A 25,394-nucleotide genomic window follows, 5' to 3' on the forward strand; every position below is an offset into this window, starting at 1 on the left:
ACCCCTAGACATGACATGATTGGCCAGAACACTGCAAGATTTCAAGGATAACTAAACCCAAGAACAAAAATGCAATATATTGTAGTTTATAGTCCGTAGATGTGGTGGCTAACTTTTTGCTTTTTATTCACATTTTCACCAATAAACAGAAAATACCTATTGACCTTGCCAGAGATGCAATGTCCTTGAAACTTCCTGTGAGCTTCACAGAATATCTTCCTTCCTAGCTATCTTCTGAAAATACTACCAATTGCCCAGTGCCCCATGAAATGGAGATGAAAAGATACAGACATTTTTGAAGTCCATATCAGGCAAGCCGCCTTGGGTGGCCATGGCTGTCTCCATAGATACAGTGGAGGGGGGTAATGTAGCCACCCAGGGACAGGAACTGTGTTATTTGCCAGATTGCTAGTTGTTATAAAGCAAATGAAGGTTGAAGGGAAGAAATAAATGCAACCAGCACACCAAGGACTAGTGAGCTATAATATATTATATTTTTGGATTTGGGTTTCGATACACCTTTAGGCATGTGTAATGAGAATTTAAAAAAAAAAAATCTTTAACCCCCTCCTCCCCAGCACCATAAACGTAGCTATTTATTGCTCCCCAACTGCGCAGTCCAGCTCCTGGGAGAAGTCACAATGTGTAAGCTGCAAGGCACAGCATACACAAATATGTTCTCTCCCTCTCTGACAGCACTGGTGATTGCTGATTGGCCCAGCATTGTCACATAGTGAGAGTCACATGCTTCACCATATCTAGGCATACCGGGTACTTTTTCTTTCCAGCAGCTGACCTGAGTATTGAGGGGCATGAAACAAAGGTTACTTTGTGTCAATAGACAAAGCAGGTATGCTTTAAAATGAAAGTAAAGCTTCAGTTTTTTAAAATTAAAATAATAAACATGGTATACTTGCCTACTCTGTGCACTGGTATTGCACAGAGCAGCCCTGATCCTTCCCTCTTCGGGTCCCTGCCAGCGTCCTGGCTCCTCCTCTTCAGCGAGTGCCCACCATAGGAAGCCACTTTCTATGGAAGTGCTCATGCAGCTTGTCTGCATCTATAGACACAGACAGTGTGGCTTGGCCCAGCCCCCAGCTCCCTTGTCACAGAATTTCATTGACTCCCGCTGCTATCAATCTACCCAGTGAAGAGGAAGACAGCCGAGAGAGCCGCTGTTCTCATGCACATCACTAAATCAAGATCAGGCTCAGATATAAGGGGGTTGAGGGGGGATCCTCTGGCACAGAAGGCTTTTCACTTTATGCACAGAAAGTATTAAGGTATATAATCACTTTAAAGGAGCATTGTCTTTTAAAGAGCTTGTAGAAGTGCCAGGAAACAAATGATCATTTATAGAAAGAACCACAGAATTATGGAATCGTGGGAAGGAACATTCTTGTGCACACATCCAACAATTTCAGTTGCCACCTATAATGGGCAGCACAGTGGCTAAGTGGTTAGCACTTCCGCCTAGCAGCACTAGGGTTGCAGGTGTCAATCACAGCCAGGCACTACCTGCGTGGAGTTTGCACGTTCTCCCTGTGCCTGCGTGGGTTTCCTGCGGGTACTCCGGTTTCCTCCCACGCTCCAAAGACATGCTAGTAGGTTCATTGGATCCTGTCTAAATTGGCCCTACTGTGTATATGTATGAATGTGAGTTAGGGGTCTTAGAATGTAAGCTCCTTGTGGCAGGGACTGATGTGAATGTACAATATACAGTATATGTGTAAAGTGCTGTGTAAACTGACGGCGTTATAAAAGATCCTGTAATAAATAATACTTCTGAATGCATACAGGGGCTACATTCTGGCTGTATTGAATCCAGGCAAAGGTATTGTGCACCTGACCACCCCACTGCTTAAAATGTGATCATTCCCAGCAAACTGACATTCTATTCGCTGACGACCAGGCAGTATTTCAAAGGAATAAGCAGGTGGATTGGTCCAGGTACGGGCCAGGAGTCCTACTTCTGGGAGGACATTGCTTACTTACAATCATACGTTTTATATTGGCATTCTAAGAGTTAGTGGAAATAGGTCTGGCAAGAGGGATGACTTTCGATAAGAGTTAGTTCTCAGTACGAGAATAGCCGGAATTCCTGAGCATAGCTTTGCCATGATACTGTTTATTTAAGAACACTGTGGGTTAGCCAGTTTCCGAATATGGTAAAGTGGATTGAGGGTGTAGCTCACAGGCTGCCGCCATCATCCATGGTAAACAACAGGCCATAATTATCAGGAACATTCCTCTGCTTTCTTGCCTCCCCCCCTCTTGTTGTACTGTTGCTTCCTGTACTCTGTAAAAACTGAGCAGACACAACCTTTTCCTTTGGAACTCCATTGTTATTGATACTCACATGCACGTGTGTTGTGTTGCTGCCAGCTGTCCTCTTTTAACTATGGGCTGTCCTCAACTAAGAGCCATAGAACTAACAGTAACACATTTTTGCATTAACTGTATTATAACATGAAATAATGAAGACTGAAAACCTGCGCTGCCACTATACCCCAAAAATGGAAAAAACTACTAGAAATGAATCCCATCAACAGGAATGGCTGCTACCACCCAACTATAATACCAGATAGTGAAAAAACAGTGGGACAAAAGTGGTGCTGCGCTAATCCTATATATAATGAAAGTAAATTACATAACCCTAAACAGCAAAAAGAAAAGAAAACAAGTGAAAAAGGATGTTCCCAAAGATCTGCGATAATAAATGAATGAATTAATAAATGTAACCACGCACCCAACTAAAGATGGTGAACACACAAACGAAAAAAGTGCTGTTCAGATAATGGAAATATGGGAAAAATGCACAAAAGGATAAATAAATATTGAAAACAAAAAAATGGTGGTGTATAAACAGGCATTAGTTTTGCTGTTATGTTCCCACTTTTATATTTTTATATGCCAACAAAAGTATAAATACATTTTGTTGGCATATAAAAATATAAAAGTGGGAAAGTAACAGCAAAACTATTGTCTGTTTATACACCGCCATTTTTTTGTTTTCAATATTTATCCTTTTGTGCATTTTTCCCATATGTCTATTATCTGAACAGGATTAGCACAGCACTTTTTTTGTTTGTGTGTTCACTATCTTTAGTTGGGTGTGTGTTTAGATTTATTCATTCATTTATTATTGCAGATCTTTGGGAACATCCTTTTTCACTTGTTTTCTTTTCTTTTTGCTGATTAGGGTTATGTAGTTTACTTTTCATTATATATAGGATTAGCGCAGCACCACTTTTGTCCCACTGTATATTAACAGGTACATGCATGCGTTGGCATGCAGTTTTACATGTGTTGATGTGTGTCCTTGAAGTGAAACTGCACTGAATCTTAATACCACAAACCATAAATATTATAGAATTCATTTTTAATATTCACAACAAACTCCTCCATCCATGTCTCCATGCTTTATTAAATTATTTTGAAAAACACCTCCTGGCGGTTCTGGCAGTGGCCATCTTGAGTCAGGGCAGATGATTCAAGTAGCAGTTATTTTTCCTGGAATCCATCTAACCTTAGCTCTCGCTGACCTGAGAGCCCTCCCTCCCCTCCTAAAGACTCCTGGGATGTGTGACATCATTTGCCTAGGCATGGAAACCAGGAAGTAAATGAAGCAAAAAAAAAAAAGGTTAAAGCCAAATCAGATACTTGGGGCAGCACAGTGGTTAGCACTTCCGCCTCGTAGCACTAGGGTCATCGGTTCAAATCCCAAACACGTCAGTACCTGCATGGGGTTTGGGGGGGGAGGTCTTCATTCTCTAAGCCCTGAATAAATGTATAGAAACATAAGAGGACCACAAAAGTGTGCTTTTTTTTGGCAGTTTTGCAGAAATATTAATAATGTTTATGTTCTTTTGACATTTTGAGATGCAAGTATTGCATTTTTAAAAACAAGCTGAGCAGCCAAAACCAACCAGTTACATTTCAGCTTTCAGCACTTTGTTCATGCCAGCACATGCTGATTTGTGATTGGTTGTTGCACACCACTACCCCTTCTAAGTTATTAAATGAAATGCAGAGAGTTCCGGAGTTTTCCTTAATTGTAATATTTCCTTCTTTTCCGGGTTGTTTGAAGCATGAATGGCAGGGACAAGCTAATCTGTGGGCATATAAATAATCTCAAGTCAGACATTAACGAGACGATTGTCTTTGGCTAACACTCTGTATCATTCATTAGGCTGTACAATGACACCATAAAATTCTGAACTCGTACTTGGCACAATGGATGGTCTTGTAACTCAGCCAAATGCTAGCTAAATGGCTTCTCACTGCTTTTGTGATGGTTTGCTTTAGAACGGTGCAAGGCAAATGTTTGGCCACACTGAGCGAGGTCTTTGAAAAAAAGAAAATGCTCACAGCTGTACCATCTGCAATAAAAGTATTGAAAGGGAAATAAGGCGCTAAAAAGGACACAGTATTTCATGGGGCTCAATATAATGTTTGTTTTAGTTGCTACTAGCGTCTACCCCCAAAACCTAAGGTTATACCCATTAGATATACACCTACCTTTGGGTAGAAATAAAATAAATAACTTAAGTGGGGGCATGAGCAGTGGTGAATCTGTGACTCCCCTGCTACCTTGACCATATGCAAGCAGGTACGGGGCTGAATTTATGCTTTTGCTCCGTTTCATTCAACAATAATGGTTGTAACAAGACTACAAATTCCTACCACCGCTCTAACAAAGTTGTCCCAGTTGAGGGTAATGTAATGCTATTTCTTTGGTTTAGGCCAGAGGTCTCCAAACTTTCTAAGCAAAGGGCCAGTTTACTGTCCCTCACACTTTAGCGGGGCCGGGCTGTGGCCATTGAGTGCAGAAATTGTACTGGTGTCAGTAGGAGTAAACAATGGATTTTGGGTATTAGGGTGGAGGAATAGTGCACCATCGTTGGTATCAGTGGGAGAAATAGAAGTGTACAATCCCAACGCACACGTTTCTGCGTTAAAAATGGATATGTGTATAAGTGGGTGCTGCAGCGACCATTGGAAGGAATCAAACAGAATCAGCAAGGGAGAATGTCACCAGCACACCAAGGATCACCAATATGGGTCCAAAATGTTTAATGAACAATCTCTTAGATTGTAAGCTCCAAGGAGCAGGGCCCTCCTAACCCTCTTGTATTGAACTGTATTGTTGCTGTATTGTCTCCCTTTATATTGTAAAGTGCTGACAAACTGTTGGCGCTATATAAATCCTGTATAATAATAATCACATAGTTACAGCACGGTAACGTTATGGAGTCTTGCAGGACCCATTCATCAGGCATCTGACCAAGCCTGATGAAGGGGTCCTGCGAGACTCCAAAACATTGCCTTGATGTAAATATGTGATCGTTCATTAAAACTTTTGAACCCATATTGGTGATCCTTGGTGTGCTGGTGACATTCTCCCATAGTGGGAGAAATAGAGCCCCATCGTTGGTATCAGTGGGAGAAATAATTCCCCATCGTTGGTGTTAGTCTCAGGAATAGTGCCCCATGGTTTGTATCAGTGGCAGAAATAATTCCCCATCGTTGGTGTCAGTCTCAGGAATAGTGCCTCATGGTTGGTATCAGTGGGAGAAATAGATGTGTATAATCCCAACGCACACGTTCCTGCGGTAAAATGGCTGTGTGTATAAGTGGGTGCTGCAGTGACCATCGGCTGGAACCGAACAGAATCAGCAAGGGAGAATGTCACCAGCACACCAAGGATCACCAATATGGGTCCAAAATGTTTAATGAACGATCTTAGATTGTAAGCTCCAAGGAGCAGGGCAATATTATTGGTGTCAGTGGCAGGAATAGTTCCCCATCGTTGTACCAGTAATAAAGTTGAGTGGATCATCCTGAGTCTAGGGCTGCTTCATTCTTATATTATAACAAACCAGAAGCTTTTCTCCCTTGGGATTTAATGCGGCCATGACAATATAAATACAACATTTCTTACAGAATAAACAATAAAAACAATTTGTACATTTCTGGCATAGATGCTTACAATCTCTACCTTTCAACAAATGGTATACAATAATTATCAATAACAAGTTGGCATTCCAACCCCGTTGTACAGTAAGCAATTATAATTGTATTTGCCCCCAGGGGGAGTAAAATTACATACTGTACAAGAGGGTTGTGATGCCCACTTGTTAATTGTTGAAAGGTACAGATTGTAAGCATGCCAGAAATATACAAAATATTTTAGTTTTTTTCTGTAAGAAATTGTGTATCGTTAAAAATATTTTTATGTATTTATGTTTATCATGGCTGCATTAAAGTCCCATGGGGGATAATTTTCTGGTTAGGTCATTGGTATTAGTGGGAGAAGTAGTGCCCCATCTTTATTGTCAGTGGATGTAATAGTGCCCCATCGTTATTGTCAGTGGATGTAATAGTGCCCCGTCGTTGGTATTAGTGGGAGAAATAATTCCCAATTGTTGATGTCAGTGGCAGGAATAGTACCCCATCATCTGTATCAGTGGCAGGAATAGTGCCCCATCTTTCGTGTCAATGGCAGGATAGTGCCCCATTGTTGGTGTCAGTGGCATGAATAGTGCCACATTTTTGGTGTCAGTGGCAGGAATAGTATCCCGCCATTGGTGTCAGTGGCAGGAATAGTCCCCCGCTGTTTGGTATCGGTAGCAGGAATAGTGCCACAGCATTAGTGTCAATGTCAGGAATAGTGCCACGCTGTTGGTGTCTGTGTCAGGCATAGTGCCATGTTGTTGGTGTCAGTGGTAGGAATAGTGTCACGTTGGTGTCAGTGGTAGGAATAGTGTCACGTTGGTGTCAGTGGCAGGAAATGTGCCACGTTGTTGGTGTCAGTGGCATGAATAGTGCCACATTGGTGTCAGTGGCGGGAATAGTGCCACGTTGTTGGTGTCAGTGTCAGGCATAGTGCCACGTTGTTGGTGTCAGTGGCGGGATTAGTGCCACGTTGTTGGTGTCAATGGCGGGATTAGTGCCACGTTGTTGGTGTCAATGGCGGGAATAGTACCACGTTGTTGGTGTCAGTGGCGGGAATAGTGCCACGTTGTTGGTGTCAGTGTCAGGCATAGTGCCACGTTGTTTGTGCTAGTGTTAGGCATAGTGCTAGGTTGTTGGTGTCTGTCAGGAATAGTGTCACATCGTTGGTGTCAGTAGGAGGAATAGTGTTCCATCATTGGTGTCAGTGGGAGGAAAAGTGCCCTATCATTGGGAAGAATAGTGCCCCTTCATTGCGGTTAATGGGAGAAATAGTGCCCTGTCAGTAATAGGAATCATGCCCCTGTGTTGGTGTCTGTGGGAGGTCTAATGTCTTGCATCAGTGGGAGGAACAGTGCTCCAAGGGCCCAATAAAAGCAAGCAAAGGGCCGCAGTTTGGAGACCACTGGTTTAGGTTAGAACATGCCCTCTATATGAATGCCACTTGTACTCCTTTCTAAACATGGTGCTTTTTCTGCTCTTAATTCTCAGCACATCCTCCTATGTGTTTTGGAAGTAAATCACAGCTTTGCAGAAAAAATGTTTAATTCATTGCTATTTGTAATCATTTTAAGCAGAACAAATTATGCTCTTTTCTTTAGCACAAGGGCTTTGCTATATTAAATATTTCATCGAGCCAACACAATCTCCATTTCAGAATTTATTAAGACTGACATCTCTTGAGTCCCATTACACAAACCACACAGAGAGAGGCTCAATAATATACCCTTTGGGCATCCAAAATATGAAACATGCTGAAAAATTCAGGGGAACCTGGATCTGCATTCTTTATGATCTGTTTTACTGCTATTACAATGAATTATTTTTTTATCATTACTACATGTGTCTGCCAATTGGTTGTCTACTTACTGGATGTGGATATGTGACTATAAGTATTTATAATGATTTTATGTTTTTCCAGCTCTTACAGCAGCAGCAGGAAGGGGGAAACTAGAGGTCTGCGAGCTCCTCCTGGATCATGGAGCCATCTTGTCACGCCTTAATAGACGTGGGATATCTCCCCTGTTCTGTGCAGTGCGCCAAGGGCACTGGCAGGTATGTGGTGTTCAGTCTTTGCCTTTTCGCTTAGCAAATCAATGTTATGGATAAAGTTTTGTATAGAGGAGACAAGGATGCTGCAGGACACCCATACCATGATCTTTCCATGTATGGTGTACTACATAATCTGTCCACATGTTGGATAATAACGGTTTCAGGAGAACACAGAAGATCATCCACATTGTCCTCTTAAGAGGGCTGATACATTTTCCTATGACTTCCCTTTCTTTCTCTACTAATAGAGAGAACCCAACTTTCCCCATCATATGGTGGAGAAGGATCTGGGGTTCTGGTAGATCACAAGCTTAATAATTGCATGCGATGCCAAGCTGCTGTTTCTAAAGCGAGCAAAATCCTCTCTTGTATTAAAAGAGGTATAGACTCCAGAGAGAGAGATATCATATTACCCCGGTACAAATCATTAGTAAGACCTCATCTGGAATATGCAGTTCAGTTTTGGGCACCAATTCACAAAAAGAACATTGGGGAACTGGAGAAAGTACAGAGAAGGGCAACCAAACTGATAAGAGGCATGGAGGAGCTCAGCTATAAGGAAAGATTAGAGGAACTGAATTTATTCTCTCTCGAGAAGAGGAGATTAAGGGGGGATATGATCAACATGTATAAATACATCAGTGGCTCATATAGTGAACTCGGTGTAGAGTCATTCACCCTGAGGTCATCACAGAGGACAAGGGGCACTCTTTACATCTGGAGGAAAAGAGATTTAATCTCCAAACACGGTAAGAGTAAGAGCTGTGAAAATGTGGAATAGACTTCCTCAAGAGTTAGTTCTGGCCAGCTCAGTGGATTGCTTTAAAAAAGTCCTGGATTCTTTCTTGGATACACAGAATATAATTGCTTACTAACATTTATAGGTAAAGTTGATCCAGGGAATATCCAATTGCCTCTCGTGGGATCAGGAAGAAATTTTTTTCCCTGAAGGAGCAAATTGGATCATGCTTTGCTGGGGGTTTTTTCCTTTCTCTGGATCAACTGCGGATATAGGATTATAACTTTTTTTTTTTTTAATGGTTGAACTGAATGTATTTTTGTCTTTTTTCAGCCAGATTAACTATGTAACAATGGCTCATATACTGGCAGAATTTTTCTAAACATAATAAGCTGGGACTGTATGGCTCAGTGACTCCAGAACATTACTGAAATGTCAGAGGATATTTAGGGCCACCTGCATGTTGAATAGCGGAGTAACTGGCAAGATGTGTCATTGTGAATACCTAGAGACTTTATTGTTTTCAAAGAGAATGTCTTTGTTTCACAGTAATGACCTGCTGATGTTTCAAGGACATGATCTGTGATGAGAATCAGTAAAGCTGACCGACCATACACTGATTGAATTTCAATAAGTGTGTGGCTGCCCCTGCTGGACCTGTTGGAAAACTTTAGTAGATCAGTGGCTGCAGCTACACTTATGAGTGTGTTCTGATAATGGTGGGTCCCGCTGTCAGAATACAATATTTTGGGGATGGGGGCAGGGTTATTGGGTTCCTCCATACACTTCCTTCGTGTGGATGGAGGAATCTGTTGGGTTTTTTTTTCTTGTTCAACCTGGTGACTGGATGAAGGAGGAAAAAAAGTGTATGGCCAGCCTAAGACACCGTCACTCTGTTCCACTGCTAAATGAGAAGAATATAAATGACCAATATGGGGAATATTTACTAAAACTGGTGCAGCTGTGCATGGCAGCCAATCAGCTTCTAACTTCAGCTTCTTCAATTAAACTGTGACCATAAAATCTGACAGCTGATTGGTTTCTATGCAGAGCTGCATCAGATTTTGCACGCTCCAATTTTAGTAAATAACCCCCTTTGTATCCAGAAGTAGGTTCCACTGGAATAATTTCTATTTAGCGCCGGCACCTCCTGGCCCTTCTAAGGGGTTTCAGATGCCGGGAGGCAGGTTGGCGGTTTCTGGTTGTGTGACCGTGGTGATTACCTGTCACAGTGGTCACATGTTCAGAAAATTTCCAATCGCAAGTAGAGCTCGGGAGCTTTCCGTTAGCCACTGGTAACTGTGCCGGGATTGTGCTGATTGCATGTTTTTGGCACAATTCTGTTTACATTCTGGTACGCTTATATGCGGCATTAAAGCCCACACACCAAGAGGCCACATGCTTACAGCTGGCGAGAAGTTAAAGAAGAAATGAAGTCTAAATCTGCCCAAACAAGGTGGACAGAGGAAAAAAAGTAGAAGTCTCCAGTATTGCCTGTGGTCTCCATGCAGCTGATTTTTTCCCTACTACAGACACAACATGCCTAGTTGTGCATTGTGTGAATGCAGCCATCTTGGTAGAGGCAGGCCTTTGCTTCCTCCTGTCAGAGCCTTCAGCAAGGAGAACACATTGAACAGCACAGTAGTGACATCATCAGATCTCCTGAGACTAGCAGTTGGAGGCAGCAGTACACTTTTCTGTTAAAAGGCCTCTCTTATTGGAAGTGAGAACATGTGTCAGGGCTCCGGATATGACCAGAGGTATGTGAACTGACACAGGGAAACGCAAGCTTCAGATATGGTATAAATAAGACAATTTATTAAAGACTAACAATACAAACATAAACGCAGTGCACCAAACCCCAAGCTAACACAAATACATACAACAAGGTGAAACAAACCCAAACCTAAACTGATACAGATACACAGGTACATACACATATAGAGCACAACGTAATCAGGCAGGCCGGGTCGATAACTATCGGGCAGGTAGGTACAGGAGGAGCAGGCGGAGAGAATGGTCAGGGTCACAAGCCAGGGATCAAAACAGGAGAAGTCAGCAGAGGTCAGGATCAGGCAGGGTCAGCAACAAGTCAGGCAGAGGCAGAAACAAACAGGAACAGGAACGCAGGTTACAAGATACAGGGGCCCATGGAAAAACACACACCAAGGCACAGACTGCAGGTCTGGCCATCCCTTAAATACACCTCTGTAATCAGCTTCAGGTGTTTGGCTGACTGGAGGGTTGAGTCTCTGATTGCTGAGAGCACCCGCTGGCCAGCCCTGGTACTGCAGCCCACAAGGCAGGTGAGTCCCACCATTACTGGCAAGTCCATTCCTGACAACATGTATCGATGGGATCACTTACATTAATCTGACCACATTCACACCATGATTTATTGGAACAAAAATCCCCATAAAGCAAAAGATTCTATAAGAGAATTATGCCATTGCTGAACTCTGTCTGAAATTGCTAGTTTCCTGGCTGTCATTCCAATCCAATGAAAATGACACTTTTTGAGTTTTCAAGTGAGAGCAATCCTGATTCACATACTTGTTCAGGATCAGTGGCTCAAAGTTTTTAAAATTGAACTCTGGGATACACAAATATTGTTTTCTGGGATACTCAAGAGGCCTGTGTATTTTTCCTGGAATCTTAGTGTGCTTTGTGAATTTCTTCCAGATCCTGGTTTGTGCAGTAATCCAGTGTGAAACTTTGCCTCTGTACAGGAGCTTCCTGTAATAAAGACCAGTCACTGCTGCTTTCTGTCTTTATGCCAGGTGACTGGTCTTGCATCTTCCCCCTCCTGTAGTTTTCTGCAGTCTGTTGTGGGTGGGGCCTGCTGGATCCCTCCCACAGCTCTGCTCTCTGAACAGGCTGTGTACAGCATATTGATGATGTCAATGCTACTTTTACAAGGTAATATATGGGTTTGAAAAGGCACGTTGTGCACAAACAGTAGATTTATAGCTATTGTGGCTAATAGTAAATACAGTTAAATTAACGTTTTTTGTCCAGAGTTTAGCTCTAAGCCACTGGATCAACATGACAGCCTGTCAACTGGCATTTTGAGAAGGTGAGGTCAGCCGTTGCAGCTATTAAAATGCAGAAGATTGTTTTCCCTTAACATGTTCTCTGCATAATGGTAAAATACCTTCTGTATGCAGCTTCCCTTCCCAGCCCCCCTTATACCCTCCTGAGGCCGATCTAAATCCAGGGATGTGCATGAGAGCAGAGGCTGTCTTGGCTCTTTCCCTTCTCATTGGCTCAGAGACCGCAGTGGGAGCCATTGGCCCCTGCCGCTGTTAATCACAGCCAGTGAGGAGGGAGCGGGGCTGAGCAACGCTCTGTGTCATTGAACATATAGAGTGGTGCTTGGGAATGAACCCACATAAGTGCCCCCATAGCAAATAGCTTGCTATGGGGTACTCAGCGTGAGGGGAGGAGTCAAGAGCACCAGTGGGGGACCCAAGAAAAGGAGGGCTACTCTGTGAAAAACCATTACAAAGAGCAGGTACACAGGACATGTTTGTTATTTTAATTTTAAAAGATTGAGTATTTAAATTACTTTAAATAATTCTTAAAAGAGAAGTATGGGGGGGGGGTTTTCTAATTCTATTTACCTAGGTCAGTGGTCGGCAAGCCGCGGCTCGCGAGCCACATGCGGCTCTTTACAAACTTAAATGCGGCTCTTCTGTGTGCCGGGCGCCCGCTCCCCTCCCTCCTCTCGGGCGGCCGCCCGCTCCCCTCCCTCCTCTCGGGCGGCCGCCCCCTCCCCTCCCTCCTCTCGGGCGGCCGCCCCCTCCCCTCCCTCCTCTCGGGCGGCCGCCCCAAAAGTCAGGACTCTGCAGCTGTCAGGATGTAGGCGGGGCAGCCAGGTTGTAGGCGGGGCAGCGTGACGAACTCCTCTCCTCTCACAGTCCGCCCTGAAGACCAGAACGGCGCGGGAACACGGCGAGAGGAACGCGCGGAGCAAAGGTAAGTGAATTGACACAGGGGGGACTTACTATATGGGGGATGAATTACTATATGGGGGATGAATTACTATATGGGGGTTGAATTACTATATGGGGGTTGAATTACTATGGGGGTTGAATTACTATGGGGGTTGAATTACTATGGGGGTTGAATTACTATGGGGGATGAATTACTATATGGGGGATGAATTACTATATGGGGGATGAATTACTATATGGGGGATGAATTACTATATGGGGGATGAATTACTATGGGGGATGAATTACTATGGGGGATGAATTACTATATGGGGGATGAATTACTATATGGGGGATGAATTACTATGGGGGATGAATTACTATGGGGGATGAATTACTATATGGGGGATGAATTACTATATGGGGGATGAATTACTATATGGGGGATGAATTAATATGGGGGATGAATTACTATATGGGGAATGAATTACTATGGGGGATGAATTACTATAGGGGGGATGAATTACTATATGGGGGATGAATTACTATGGGGGATGAATTACTATATGGGGGATGAATTACTATATGGGGGATGAATTACTATATGGGGGATGAATTACTATGGGGGATGAATTACTATATGGGGGATGAATTACTATATGGGGGATGAATTAATATGGGGGATGAATTACTATATGGGGGATGAATTACTATATGGGGGATGAATTACTATGGGGGATGAATTACTATAGGGGGGATGAATTACTATATGGGGGATGAATTACTATGAGGGATGAATTACTATATGGGGGATGAATTACTATATGGGGGATGAATTACTATGGGGGATGAATTACTATATGGGGGATGAATTACTATATGGGGGATGAATTACTATGGGGGATGAATTACTATATGGGAGATGTATTTTCAGTTTTAAAAATGTGGCTCTCAAAATAAATTTCAATCGTGGTTTTGGCGAGATTTGGCTCAGTTGAAAAAAAAGGTTGCCCACCACTGACCGAGGTGAATGCAGCATCGATCACCTGCTGGCTGTCAAGGTGAGAACTGAGCAATCAAACATCGCTGCTCTCTGTTCTTGCCGCTCTGAGTAGAGAGTGGTGACTGCTCTTCTACCCCCCCCCAAACGCTCACTGGAGCTCTGGGCTCTGAAGGGGGTGGGTGCAACTGGCTCAGGCTCTCGGCGGCTGACTGAGAGTCTGAGCCAGGTGCCAGTCCAGGCTGCTGGGTGGATCCCAACCACCTGGTCGGGATCTTTCCCCAGCCTGGACCAGCTGAGTGATGTCAGCCGACAGCGGACCATATCCTACTGTTGGCTGAAAATGGCTCACGGGAGTGCAGAACAAACCGCAATCCTGTGATCCACAGACGTGCAGCCAAACAAGCTTTGGCTGTACTTCTCCTTTACAGCAGTATTAACCCTAGCAAGCATTTATTCTATTGCAGCTTACCAATTCTTAGATGTGATGGCTGCATTTGTTTTCTTTTTTAAGCGTTTCATCTAGTGATCCATCCAGTAAGTCTGTTTTTCAAAAGAACAAGCTCCCTTCCAGATGTATCAGTTTACAGGGTTGCAACAAACCATTTAACACTGGCAGGGCAGGGGTGCTTACAGTGATCAGCTTTTTATTCACAGAAAACCTTTATCCTTAAAGGAAAAAAAAACTGTGGTAACTGCTTATGAAGTGTTAGTTGGAGTTGAGCTTTAATTTGTTAGTGCATATAAATCTGCTAGTACATCTAACAGTCCTGCCCCCCTGCCCACCCCCGACTAACAATGCTACTGACTGTTGTGTCCCCTGTGCTCATACGCTCAGAGAGGGCACAGGAGGTGTGTTTCTCGCCAGATCACCAAGTGAAAACGGGATAAAAAAGAAAACTACTGCAGCCACTACTAATGATTGGTAAGCTGCAATATGTTATGTATTTGGTTTTGGGTTTAATACGCTTTTAATAATAAGAACATGTGAACATGTAAAAAAATGTGTTGATATGTGACTGATGTTTGTTTTAATAAAGTTTGCAATGTGTTGGTGTTTGTAGGGGAAGGCCCCAATAAATTGTGCTTGGCGTCTCTGCCTTCATGTAACCTGCATGTCTCCTAAAGCTTATAAATAGGAGAAAAGTGAAGTCACAGTTTGCAAACAAGAGTGTGTTGTCACAGTGCCGGGACTAATGTATTCCACTTCTCTGAAATCTGCTAAAATAATTTGAAGTGAAGGAGCGCTGTGACAGTGCTGGTTTTGTCCCTGGAAGACACCGCCATACAAATTCTAATGAGATAGTCCGCCGCTTTGTGCCTCTGTGGAGTTCCCCAGCTATTCCTTTTTTATATTTCTGCTCTTCTAGTGGAGACGGCTATTCATGACACTTCATAGGACTCCAGGGACAATACACAGTGCCACCACACAACGCCTACAGCTTTTATAGCTCGAGATGCTGACTTGGCCCCCGGCCAGCTCACAGTAACCATTAACAGCACTGTAAAGAGCAGCGCGTTGCACGGAATGTACACGGACATATAAAGATTGCTTATTTATGATTATTGCTTGTAGCGTGGATTCATTATACCCTGCTTACCATCGCTGCTTGTTTTACCATGATTATGCTGATCGAGAGATCACTGACCTAGGGCACCCCTACAGGCTTTATCAAGTAGTGCACTCAGTGTTGTTGATTTGACCATAAGGTCCCTAAAGCAAATGTTTTACTTGACATAAAAGTACTCTGAACAGTGTACAAGAGGAATTGGACCTAGAATGGGAAGTTATGCAGAGACTAGGAGGAGGAAACAGGGAGGAGCATAGCAGTGTTACACGGGAACAGGGAGGAGCACAGCAGTGTTACACGGGAACAGGGAGGAGCATAGCAGTGTTACACGGGAACAGAGGGGAGCGTAGCAGTGTTGCACGGGAACAGGGAGGAGCGTAGCAGTGTTACACGGGAACAGAGGGGAGCGTAGCAGTGTTACACAGGAACAGGGAGGAGCATAGCAGTGTTACACGGGAACAGGGAGGAGCATAGCAGTGTTACACGGGAACAGGGGGGAGCATAGCAGTGTTACACGGGAACAGAGGGGAGCGTAGCAGTGTTATACGGGAACAGAGGGGAGCGTAGCAACGTTGCACAGGAACAGGGAGGAGCGTAGCAACGTTGCACGGGAACAGGGAGGAGCGTAGCAGTGATACACGGGAACAGAGAGGGGCGTAGCAGTGTTACACGGGAACAGGGAGGAGCGTAGTGGATTTACACGGGAACAGAGGGGAGCATAACGGTGTTACACAGGAAAAGGGAGGAGCATAGCAGTGTGAGGAGGGTCAGGGAAGAGCATGGTGGTGTGGGAAGGGCGGCGCTCAGCAGAGTAAAGCAGGAACAGAGCGGAACTCATCAGTGTGGGGAGGGTGTAGGGAGGAGCATGGTGGTGTGGGAAGGGCACAAGGAGGTGCATGGCAGATTAGAGAGCACAGGGAGGAGCATGAAGGTGTAGCATTGTAAAGCAGGAACTGGGCAGAGTTCAGCAGTGTGGGGACGGCGCAGAGTGGAACTTGTGGTGTGGGAATGGCACAGGGGAGCATAAAGGTGTGCGGCGAGCACAGGGAGGAGCATGGTGGTATGGGGAGGGCAAAGGGAGGAGCATGGCAGTATGGGGAGGGCAAAGGGATGAGCATGGCGGTGTAGGGAGGGCAAAGTGATGAGCATGGCGGTGTAAGGAGGGCAAAGGGATGAGCATGGCGGTGTAGGGAGGGCAAAGGGAGGAGCATGGCGGTATGGGGAGGGCAAAGGGAGGAGCATGGCGGTATGGGGAGGAGGATGGCGGTGTGGGAAGGGCACAGGGAGGAGCATGGCGGTATGTGGAGAGCTCAGGGAAGAGCATGGTGGTGTGGGAAGGGCACCGGGAGGAGCATGGAAGTTAGTGGAGAGCAAAGGGAGGAGCATGGCAGTGTGTGGCGAGCACAGGGAGGAGCATAATAGTATGGGAAGGACAAAGGGATGATCATGGCAGTATGGAGGGCACAGGGAGATGCATGATAATGTGAGGATGGCTCAGAGCAGAGCTCAGCAGTGTAAAGTGGGAACAGTGTGGACCTCAGTAGTGTGAGGCGGGCACATGGTGAGCTTGTCAATTTGGGATGAGTGGAGTTTAGCAGTGTGAATAGGGCACATGGAGGAGCTCGGCAGCGTGTGGTGGGCACATGGAGGAGCTCGGCAGCGTGTGGTGGGCACATGGAGGAGCTTGGCAGCGTGTGGTGGGCACATGGAGGAGCTTGGCAGCGTGTGGTGGGCACAGGGAGGAGCTTGGCAGCGTGTGGTGGGCACATGGAGGAGGTTGGCAGCGTGTGCTTGGTACAGGGAGGAGCTTGGCACAAGGAGGAGCTCGGCAGCGTGTGCTTGGTACAGGGAGGAGCTTGGCCCAAGGAGGAGCTCGGCAGCGTGTGCTTGGTACAGGGAGGAGCTTGGCCCAAGGAGGAGCTCGGCAGCGTGTGCTTGGTACAGGGAGGAGCTTGGCACAAGGAGGAGATCGGCAGCGTGGCAGGTGCACAGGGAGGTAATAAGATGAACTGAGGCTCAGGCAGGACAGTGTGAGGTCGTCATCCTCCATGGAAGGCATTGTGGGATCACAAAATTTGCTGAGCAGAATTGAAGAATCACAAAGCACTGACTGACTTGTATTTACCTGAGTGGGAATATCCCTCATTGTCTTCCATTTTTACTTCATAAATGAGTTTTTTTAGGCCTACTGAGCATCTTAAAGCATTCTGTGTGCTCTCCTGTCTGTATCAGTGGTGGTAGGAATTGTCTTGATTCACTACATACAAAGTGTCTCCTGTGGTGACCAGCCAGGTATTATCTTCATTATTCAGCCCACACTACTAGAGAGATGACAGCTGGAATCGGGTTGCCGTAGGCGATAGACATTTTCTTCAGTTTCTAGCCTTCAGTATATTATCTCTGTTTGGCAATATGACATCTTTGCTGTTAATTTCATGCCCTTGGTATTTGATTGCTGAGCCATGTAATCCTCCTGGGCACTGTTGGTCTGTATTTAGCACTGTATCCAAGACTGATGGACCTCAGGGAAACAGATACATCATAAACCTATTTATTTCTATAGAAACTCATCCTTGGTTAGTTGTGTCCGATACGCAATGCTGAGCAGGGAGCAGGTAACTGTATGAGCAATGTCCCCGTCCTTTGCCTCTGGCCTTCCATCCTTTGTGCTTCACCATCTCTCTGTCTCTGCAGGTCGCCAGGCTTCTTATGCAGCACGGCTGTGATGTAAATCTGAGTGACAAGCAAGGCCGGACTCCCCTCATGGTCGCTGCATGTGAAGGCCATTGTGGGACCGTGGAGTTTCTTCTGTCCGAGGGTGAGAAACTGTCTCTAAAGTATAGAAATTGAAAGCTGAATTGCAGTACCATAAAATCTTTAATCAGCTGTAGAACTTAAGAGCCCCAGGGACAAATGGAACAATGAGATTTATTATAGAAGTAAAAATGGCCTCCTTAAAAAAAAAAAAAAAAAAAATGATATACAGTACATAAAAACATTTTTATACAAACGTGTGTGTGTATATATACATAACATTTTTTACATTCTCAAATTAAACAGTTCGTAAATATCAATAGTATATCATGTCAAATATTGTATATTAAAGGCAAAAGAAAATCATGCGCTGCCATATAATGAGAATAATAATTGATGAGCTGCTGCAAACACGTGTTATGTGTGTAAAAAACAGTCTAAATCTAATGAAAGTGTCACACTGCTAGCATAAATCAATACATATAAATCTATGAACAAAAACGTGACTGATAGTCCCAAAAGATAAGTGAAATATCGTCCTGCTGGTGATTGCACCCAAAATCCCAGTGCTGTGAATCTTCAATACATGTGAATCACCACAGTGAACATGGACTTCCAGGTGGACACAGGTCAAACAAAGCATCCTGTATCCCTGGCAGTGATATCTTTTAGACCAGCCATAGACGGTTCCTATCTCAGCTGGTTCAAGCAGGGCCTGGCCAAGATTTGAACCTTGTATTGGCAAGCTAAATGTACCAAAGGTGATCGATCAATCAACTTGGGTACAACCAGCCTGTTGGAGTTTCGTGAGATTATTGCTATCTGCTGTTAGTCATTAGCGGTAATCACTGTGTTCTCCCAGCAGGGATGGCACTGAACACTGATTGTGTCGATGGGGGAATTGTGATTGCAGGATAGGAAATTGCTCCATCTATGGCCTGCTTTAATGCACATGCTAGGCCCTCCCAACCCTCTTGTCTTGCATTGTAACTACTGTCTTACTTTATATAGTAAGGTGCGGCTCAGACTGCTGTAGCTGTATAATTCCTGTATGATAACAAAAATAATAACATCAAAGTTTCTGTGTCCTGGTGTTCTAATTCTGCTCCATTCTCTGCAATGTAAAGTATATGTAGCATGGAAACAGAATGCCATTCATTGTGGTTACAGCAAGTGGGAGGAGCTGGGAACAGATTTGCAGTATGAAAACCTGGAGTGCGCAACAGATTCTAAAACCTTTACATGCTGATATCCGGTCTAAACTGAAACATATCAACTTTGAGAGAGAGAGAGAGAGTTGCCCTTAAGATGTTTTATGTTTGGCCATCTTTTCACCACAATTATTGGTTAATGAGGTAGTTGTCAACTTTAAAAAATAATGTCCAGTGACACATTCCTAAGCCGCTCATTCACTATAATGAGGACAGTTGTCTGTTTGCAAAATGGTATAGTCCATGCAAACACATCAGCTGGGCTCCATGCCGACGGATAACAGATCAAATAATAATGTGGCACAAGGTCCAAGATGGTTTTCCATATGATTTTTAGGCCTGATGGACACAGGAGATTTTGTTTCCTCCCCTGAAAGCCTTTGCCCCAGGGGATGAAAAAAGTAGTGCTGTTGCCATGTTTTGAAAACACGTTTTGGCACATCAAGTGTCTGGGAGTTCATTCATTCCATTGGCCAGAATACTAATTCTGATCACTGAAATTAATAAACGCTCAAGCACTAAATGTGTTTTTTTTTTTTTTTCTCATCTGAATGCTCTGGCACTGGGTTTTTTATCTGCCTCGCCACACTCCTGCCTGTAAACATCTGTAGACACATATGTGTGCAATGTCACATAAACTATCATAGAGGGGCGTATAGAGGCAGAAAGAGTCAAACACCCTTTAAAGTGGTGTTTTTGAATCTGTGTTGCATGAGGCCTTCAAGTCTTTGCAAGAATCTTCCTGGAAAGTCAGCTTGGATTTGGTGTCACATTATTATTATTTGTGTTTACGTGTATATCCATTTCTAAAGGAGACTTTTCATGGGAAAGAATTAGGGATGCATCGAAATTTCGGTCACCAAAACATATTGGGCGAAAATAGCCGTATCAGCATTCTGCCGATAGGAAAAATTTAGCCGATACAGAGGACTGTGTGTACTGCAGATGTGAGGGGAGGGGGGCTGCAGAGAAAGGCAGGAGAGGAGCAGTGTATACAGTGACTGGCTGTCACTATATGTCCGTTCCAGTTTTTAAATGTAATTACCGGCTTTTTTTTTCCTTCACTATAGATCACAGAATTAGCTGTCACTTTCCCCCCAGCTAAAAGAAACAAAGTTTCCTTTCAGTTTCTTTCCCGAGATAAAAGAAACAAAAGTTTCATTTAGCTCCGGGGAAAGTGACCGCTAATTCTGTGTGCTATAGAGAAGAAAAAAAACCCAGGAAATTGCATTTTAAAATCGGCAACAATATATAGTGAGGGAGCCTCTCTGTATACACTGCTCCCTCTCTGTATACACTGCTCCCTCTCTGTATACACTGCCCCCTCACTGTATACACTGCTCTCCTGCCCCCTCCACTGCTCCTCTCCCCACCCCCTCCCCCCATACAAAGAGGACCTGTCACTTATGCTATCACACAGGTGACTATTGGTCACCTATGTGATGGCAATAAAATAATAAGTTAAAAAAAATAAATACAAATATACATGAAAAATACAAAAAGAAATTGGAGCCTCCCCACCCCCACATACGCAGACATTTCGGATTCGGTTCAGTTTTTGGCCACATGCATTCTGAATTTTCGGTATTGGTTTCGGCACCAGAATTTTCATTTCAGTGCACCACTAGAAAGAATGGGTGCTGCCTTTGTTGACTTTGTGCTGAAAGTGATAGTTGCCTGCTTGTTATGCTCAGTATTTGAGGCTCTGACCAAAAATAATTATGTACACTGCAGACTTGCTCTGGGTCAATGCCTTAAAGTGCTGAGGTAATAGAGCTAGCATGACAATCCATAAACTAGCATTTTCAGTTGCAGGAGACAACAATTCATGCCAGACTGCTTTTCATGTCTTTGTCCCAACAGGTTTCCCAAGCATGAAGGAATCTTCAAAGCATGTGCTGTCCTCGGAAACCTAGTTTTTCTAGATCTCTGCCAGTGAAGTTGATGACAGTAAGGGTAAATGTGACATCATCTATGTAACAGTTTGTTTTTTTTTCCCCTTTCTTAGGCGCAGACATTGCTGCAGTGGACAAGGAAGGGTTAACTGCCTTGAGCTGGGCCTGCCTCAAGGGCCACAGAGCCGTGGTCCAGTGCCTCGTAGAAAGAGGCTCCAGCATTGACCAGATGGACAGAAATGGCCGCACACCTTTGGACTTGGCTGCCTTCTACGGAGACTCTGAAATTGTACGTTGAATTGCTAAATATTTAAACGATGTAGATATGTAGAAAGGTTCACTTGATATATCATCCTTCCAGCAATGTTTAAGCAATCTTCTTGTGTTATAAACACTGGGCCGCTGCTACTGAAATTCATTTCTAATCTTCTATTTACATAGTGTACGGCTGCCAGCCGCTATATTCCTGCTGTAATAGGTTCCATGGCATTATAGATGCACGCTGTGCATTATGGAGAGGCCTCCCCCTTCCCGCGCGTTTGTATAGAGCAGGATAAGTATAGTGTTCTCTTCATAGAAGTTTATCTTTGCTGACCAGTGATGGGGGAGCAGCAGATACTATGCAGAAGACTAAATTCCCTGTGCTGACATCACACATACACAGCTCCGAGTAATCAGGACAGTATTAAGCCCTCCTTCGCTGTTGTTGGCACGAACAGGTGATAAGGAGTGGAATTTTCATCGGCTTTTCATAAATCTAGACTAGAGATATTTTGCTTGCTGCATGGTTTGCTGGATATTGGTCTTAACCTTTCATTTGATGCCAACAACAGACATCCTGGACAAATCCCAGTAGCTGCAGGTCTTGAGAAAATTGCTGTTTACATCTGTTTGGGTTACTCTTCGCTTGTATCAATTCCTTTTTTTTTTCTTGCCTTAAAAAGTCAGTCCACTAAAAATATTTTAGATGTGGGTGGATGGTGGTTGATTGACTCAGCTGCTGGCCTCTTCTCCTGCAGACTGAGACTTTTTAGTAGAAGAATGGCGAGTGGAAATGTATGGTCTGCTTTTTTAACTGACAGGTGATGGAGGGGGGCAGGGTGGTTCAGAATGTAGAGCAAAACTGTCTTCTGGTGTGGGCACCATTCTTTGGATGCGGGGTCCTCACATGAGCCACATTTTAGTAGACCTTCACATAATGCAGAGTGTAGGAACCATGAAGGGTGAACTTGGGTCAATCAGTGGAGGAATAGAGCATTTACAGCATAAGTTTATGAAATGCCAGACATTTTTTTTTTTTTTTTTTTTTACAAAGACTAAGGCTCCAGTCACAGTTACACGACTCCAAAGTTGTGTGACTTTGAAGTGCAACTTTGGCGCAATTTTGGTGTGTGCAACTTGGGTGTAACTTGTCCTTCTGCAAAGTCAGACCCACTGTTGCACCACTGTTGCATGTTAAACATTAAGGTACAACTTTCATGCAACTTTTGAGGATTAACATTGAAGTCTTTGACATTGATCTTCAAGTTGCATGAAAGTTGGACCAAAGTAGTGCATGAACTGCTTTGCAGTCTCTGCATATATGAATGGTTATCATTGGAAAACATGGGGCAAAATTTGTCATATGACTTTGATGTCCATGTGAATAGGGTCTAAAACCTATTACACACGAGAAAATCGGACGAAAAATACCGCTTTTGGAGCGATTGTCCGACAATCTGATAATAACATTTATCGAGAGCCGATCACGATAGTTCATACAAAATTATCCGAAGTAACAAGCATGAAGATTTTTCTTGTATGATACCAGAACTAATGATTTTTGTTTAATTAGTACAGTATTTGTACGAAAAAAAATCAGATGACCAAGAACATGCATGCTCAAAAAATATACAATACATTACATCACATCCAAAGTTGTATTTTGTTGTATCAGAATTTTCATAAAATTAGTAACCTTCATTTTCGATATGACTAGCATGCAAAAAAAAATTTAAAAAAATGGACGATCATTCATCTGATATTCTCATCATGTGTGTGAGGATTTAGGAAACCCTGTCAGGTTGTATTTATTGTGTCTTGTAAGGAAGGTTTCACTTTCGGTCTCAGAGACACAGCAAGAGGAGATCTTTCAAAGCAAGGAGATACTCTTCTTAGAAAGTTTTCACTATAACAGATATCCCCATTGGAAGATTTCTTCTTGCTTTCTATTCCTGTGGCAACTCAAATATTTTGGATTTTTCATCAGTTTCTGTTATGAAGACTAAGGTCACCAGGTAAAACTGGGAGGCCGTATCTCCCCACCATGGACACAGACAGTCGTAAAAACCTGTCAGAAAGCCTTCCTTATTCTATCTGGAACTGGAATAAAAGATGTTTGGCGTTTTTCTTTCTGTGGAGTGGAGTGTGGGGATCTTTTGACATCTGTTTTTCATGACTCTGAACATGGAAGTATATTTAATAATCATTCAAAATTAGGAATACTAAAGCTGTCTCTCAGATTACAATCGAATTGTCCAATCTCCAAGTTTTCCTAATTAAGTATGGATTATTTTGGTAGACCGTTACACCTCATTGAATTGTTTGGGTAGGTTCTGGCATTATAATAGTTCTAAATCTAAAGGAAATTTCAAAGAGGTTGAACTATCAGACTGTAATGTGTGTGGCCAGATTTACATAGATTTCCAGTTCCTTGTAAACAATACCATATACTGTATAGCAACATACTGCCTGCCCAGATATATTAGAATGGCTTTGTTTAATGTATGTGATGTTGAAGTCTTTTTCTGATGATCTTCCTCTCTGTGTAGGTGCAGTATCTGGTCGATAATGGTGCTATGATTGAACATGTTGACTATAGTGGAATGCGTCCACTTGATCGAGCCATAGGATGCCGAAATACAGCCGTAGTTGTGACTCTGCTGAGAAAAGGGGCCAAACTAGGTAATTATTACTTACACCAGCGTAGCACAGAAGCAAGAAATCTTAAAGTCCATGTTATATGGACTTCCCTGCCAGCGGAACACAAAGATTACTGCTGGCAGCTATAGTTTTCATCAGTGATCAAATGCAAAAAATCCAACAGGCTGGTTGTTCTGAAGTTGACTGATTGAGTTCAGTACAATCAAGCCCGCCCCTAGATGAATCGAACATCAGATGGTTCCTGCTGAACTGCCCAAGATTTGATCCATCTATGGCCGGCTTTAGACACCACACATAAGCTGAAGATTGACATTATGATTGCAGTGGGAATGTCTGCTCTGTGGGTTGATGTGCAGGACATAAAGGTACTTAAATATGAGAGAGAGAGCTGAAGTGGAGTGTCACAAGTTGTACAAAATGAAGGCAGTTGGCAGAGCAATGGTATGTTGTCTGCAGGACTATATTCTGTAAAAAGTATCCCCCCCCCCCCACCTCCTGTACTCAGCCATAAAGCACAGTAAGGGTGTCAAAGACTTTAAGCCGGCCATAGATGGAGCATGGACTGGCCAAGATTTGATCTATCTATGGGCAGGCTGATTGTACCCAAATCGATCCTTCAGTTGACTTGGGTACAACCAGTATGTTGGATTTTTAGAATGAGATTATTGCCAGCTGCTATAGCGGCTCCCCAGACCCCCCCCCCAGGGGAGAACACCATAGCTCTGCGGGAGGAATTCCCACATCAATACTGACTGTGTTGATGGGGGAATTGCAGGAATTTCTTTCCTGCAACCCGTGGTTGTAGGAAAGAAAATTGCATAATCTGTTGCCTGCCTTACTCATTCATTTACAAAGCTTTTTATCAGAAAATATAGGTCCACTATATGTTTCATCTGTGTTATTTCAGGAGTGCTTGAAATGTTCTAATTCCTGACCTACAGAAAAATACTAGTTCTTCAGTGTACAGCTGTATATAACTATAGTAATGTGGTTGCAGGCATAGTGCAGCAAAATAATTATGTCCGATCACCATTTGTAATGATATGTTTAATGACACAAAGTGTCACTTGGAGGAAGCTGAAGTCATTTTCCTGTCCTGCTGTCTTATTGTGTCAGAGACATCTGTTGAATCTCGCTCTGAACTCAAGGAAGCGACAATCGTTCTGCTGACACATGATTTATATGTAAAGTAATGGTACTGAGGTCACTGCATGGTACGCTCACTACTCTCAGACCTGGGACTATTATTGTTTGTGTAGTTTAAATGGACACTGCTATCAAAAATAGGACACAACATAAAATGTAATGTATACATAGCAGAAAAGTCACTCTGTGAAGTCAGCTTTGATAAATATCTGTC

At 43.5% G+C, this 25,394-nt stretch overlaps 2 protein-coding genes across 7 annotated transcripts in view; one reads left to right on the forward strand and one right to left on the reverse strand.

The window, feature by feature from the left end:
- The window catches only part of TANC1 (tetratricopeptide repeat, ankyrin repeat and coiled-coil containing 1), a 336,351-nt gene that overhangs the window by 298,860 nt on the left and 12,097 nt on the right, over positions 1–25,394 (forward strand). For all 5 annotated transcript variants that reach the window (XM_089659744.1, XM_089659745.1, XM_089659746.1 and 2 more), the window contains 4 exons: positions 7,877–8,010; positions 17,947–18,070; positions 21,226–21,401; positions 23,923–24,055. In XM_089659744.1, the coding sequence (XP_089515870.1) occupies positions 7,877–8,010; positions 17,947–18,070; positions 21,226–21,401; positions 23,923–24,055 (567 nt within the window). The remainder of the gene's footprint in view (positions 1–7,876; positions 8,011–17,946; positions 18,071–21,225; positions 21,402–23,922; positions 24,056–25,394) is intronic.
- The window catches only part of WDSUB1 (WD repeat, sterile alpha motif and U-box domain containing 1), a 154,574-nt gene that overhangs the window by 34,451 nt on the left and 94,729 nt on the right, over positions 1–25,394 (reverse strand). Inside the window, exon 13 of one of the 2 annotated variants that reach the window (XM_089659752.1) lies at positions 14,312–18,084. The exons of the other annotated variant lie outside the window; for it this stretch is intronic. The gene's annotated coding sequence lies outside the window, so the exon portion shown is untranslated. Of the gene's footprint in view, positions 1–14,311; positions 18,085–25,394 lie in introns of those variants that run through there. 2 annotated transcript variants of the gene reach the window in all.

The sequence above is a fragment of the Staurois parvus genome, unplaced genomic scaffold (genome assembly GCF_062004578.1).
Source record: "Staurois parvus isolate SC_StPar_1 unplaced genomic scaffold, SC_StPar_1.0 ptg000031l, whole genome shotgun sequence".
NCBI lineage: Eukaryota > Metazoa > Chordata > Amphibia > Anura > Ranidae > Staurois > Staurois parvus.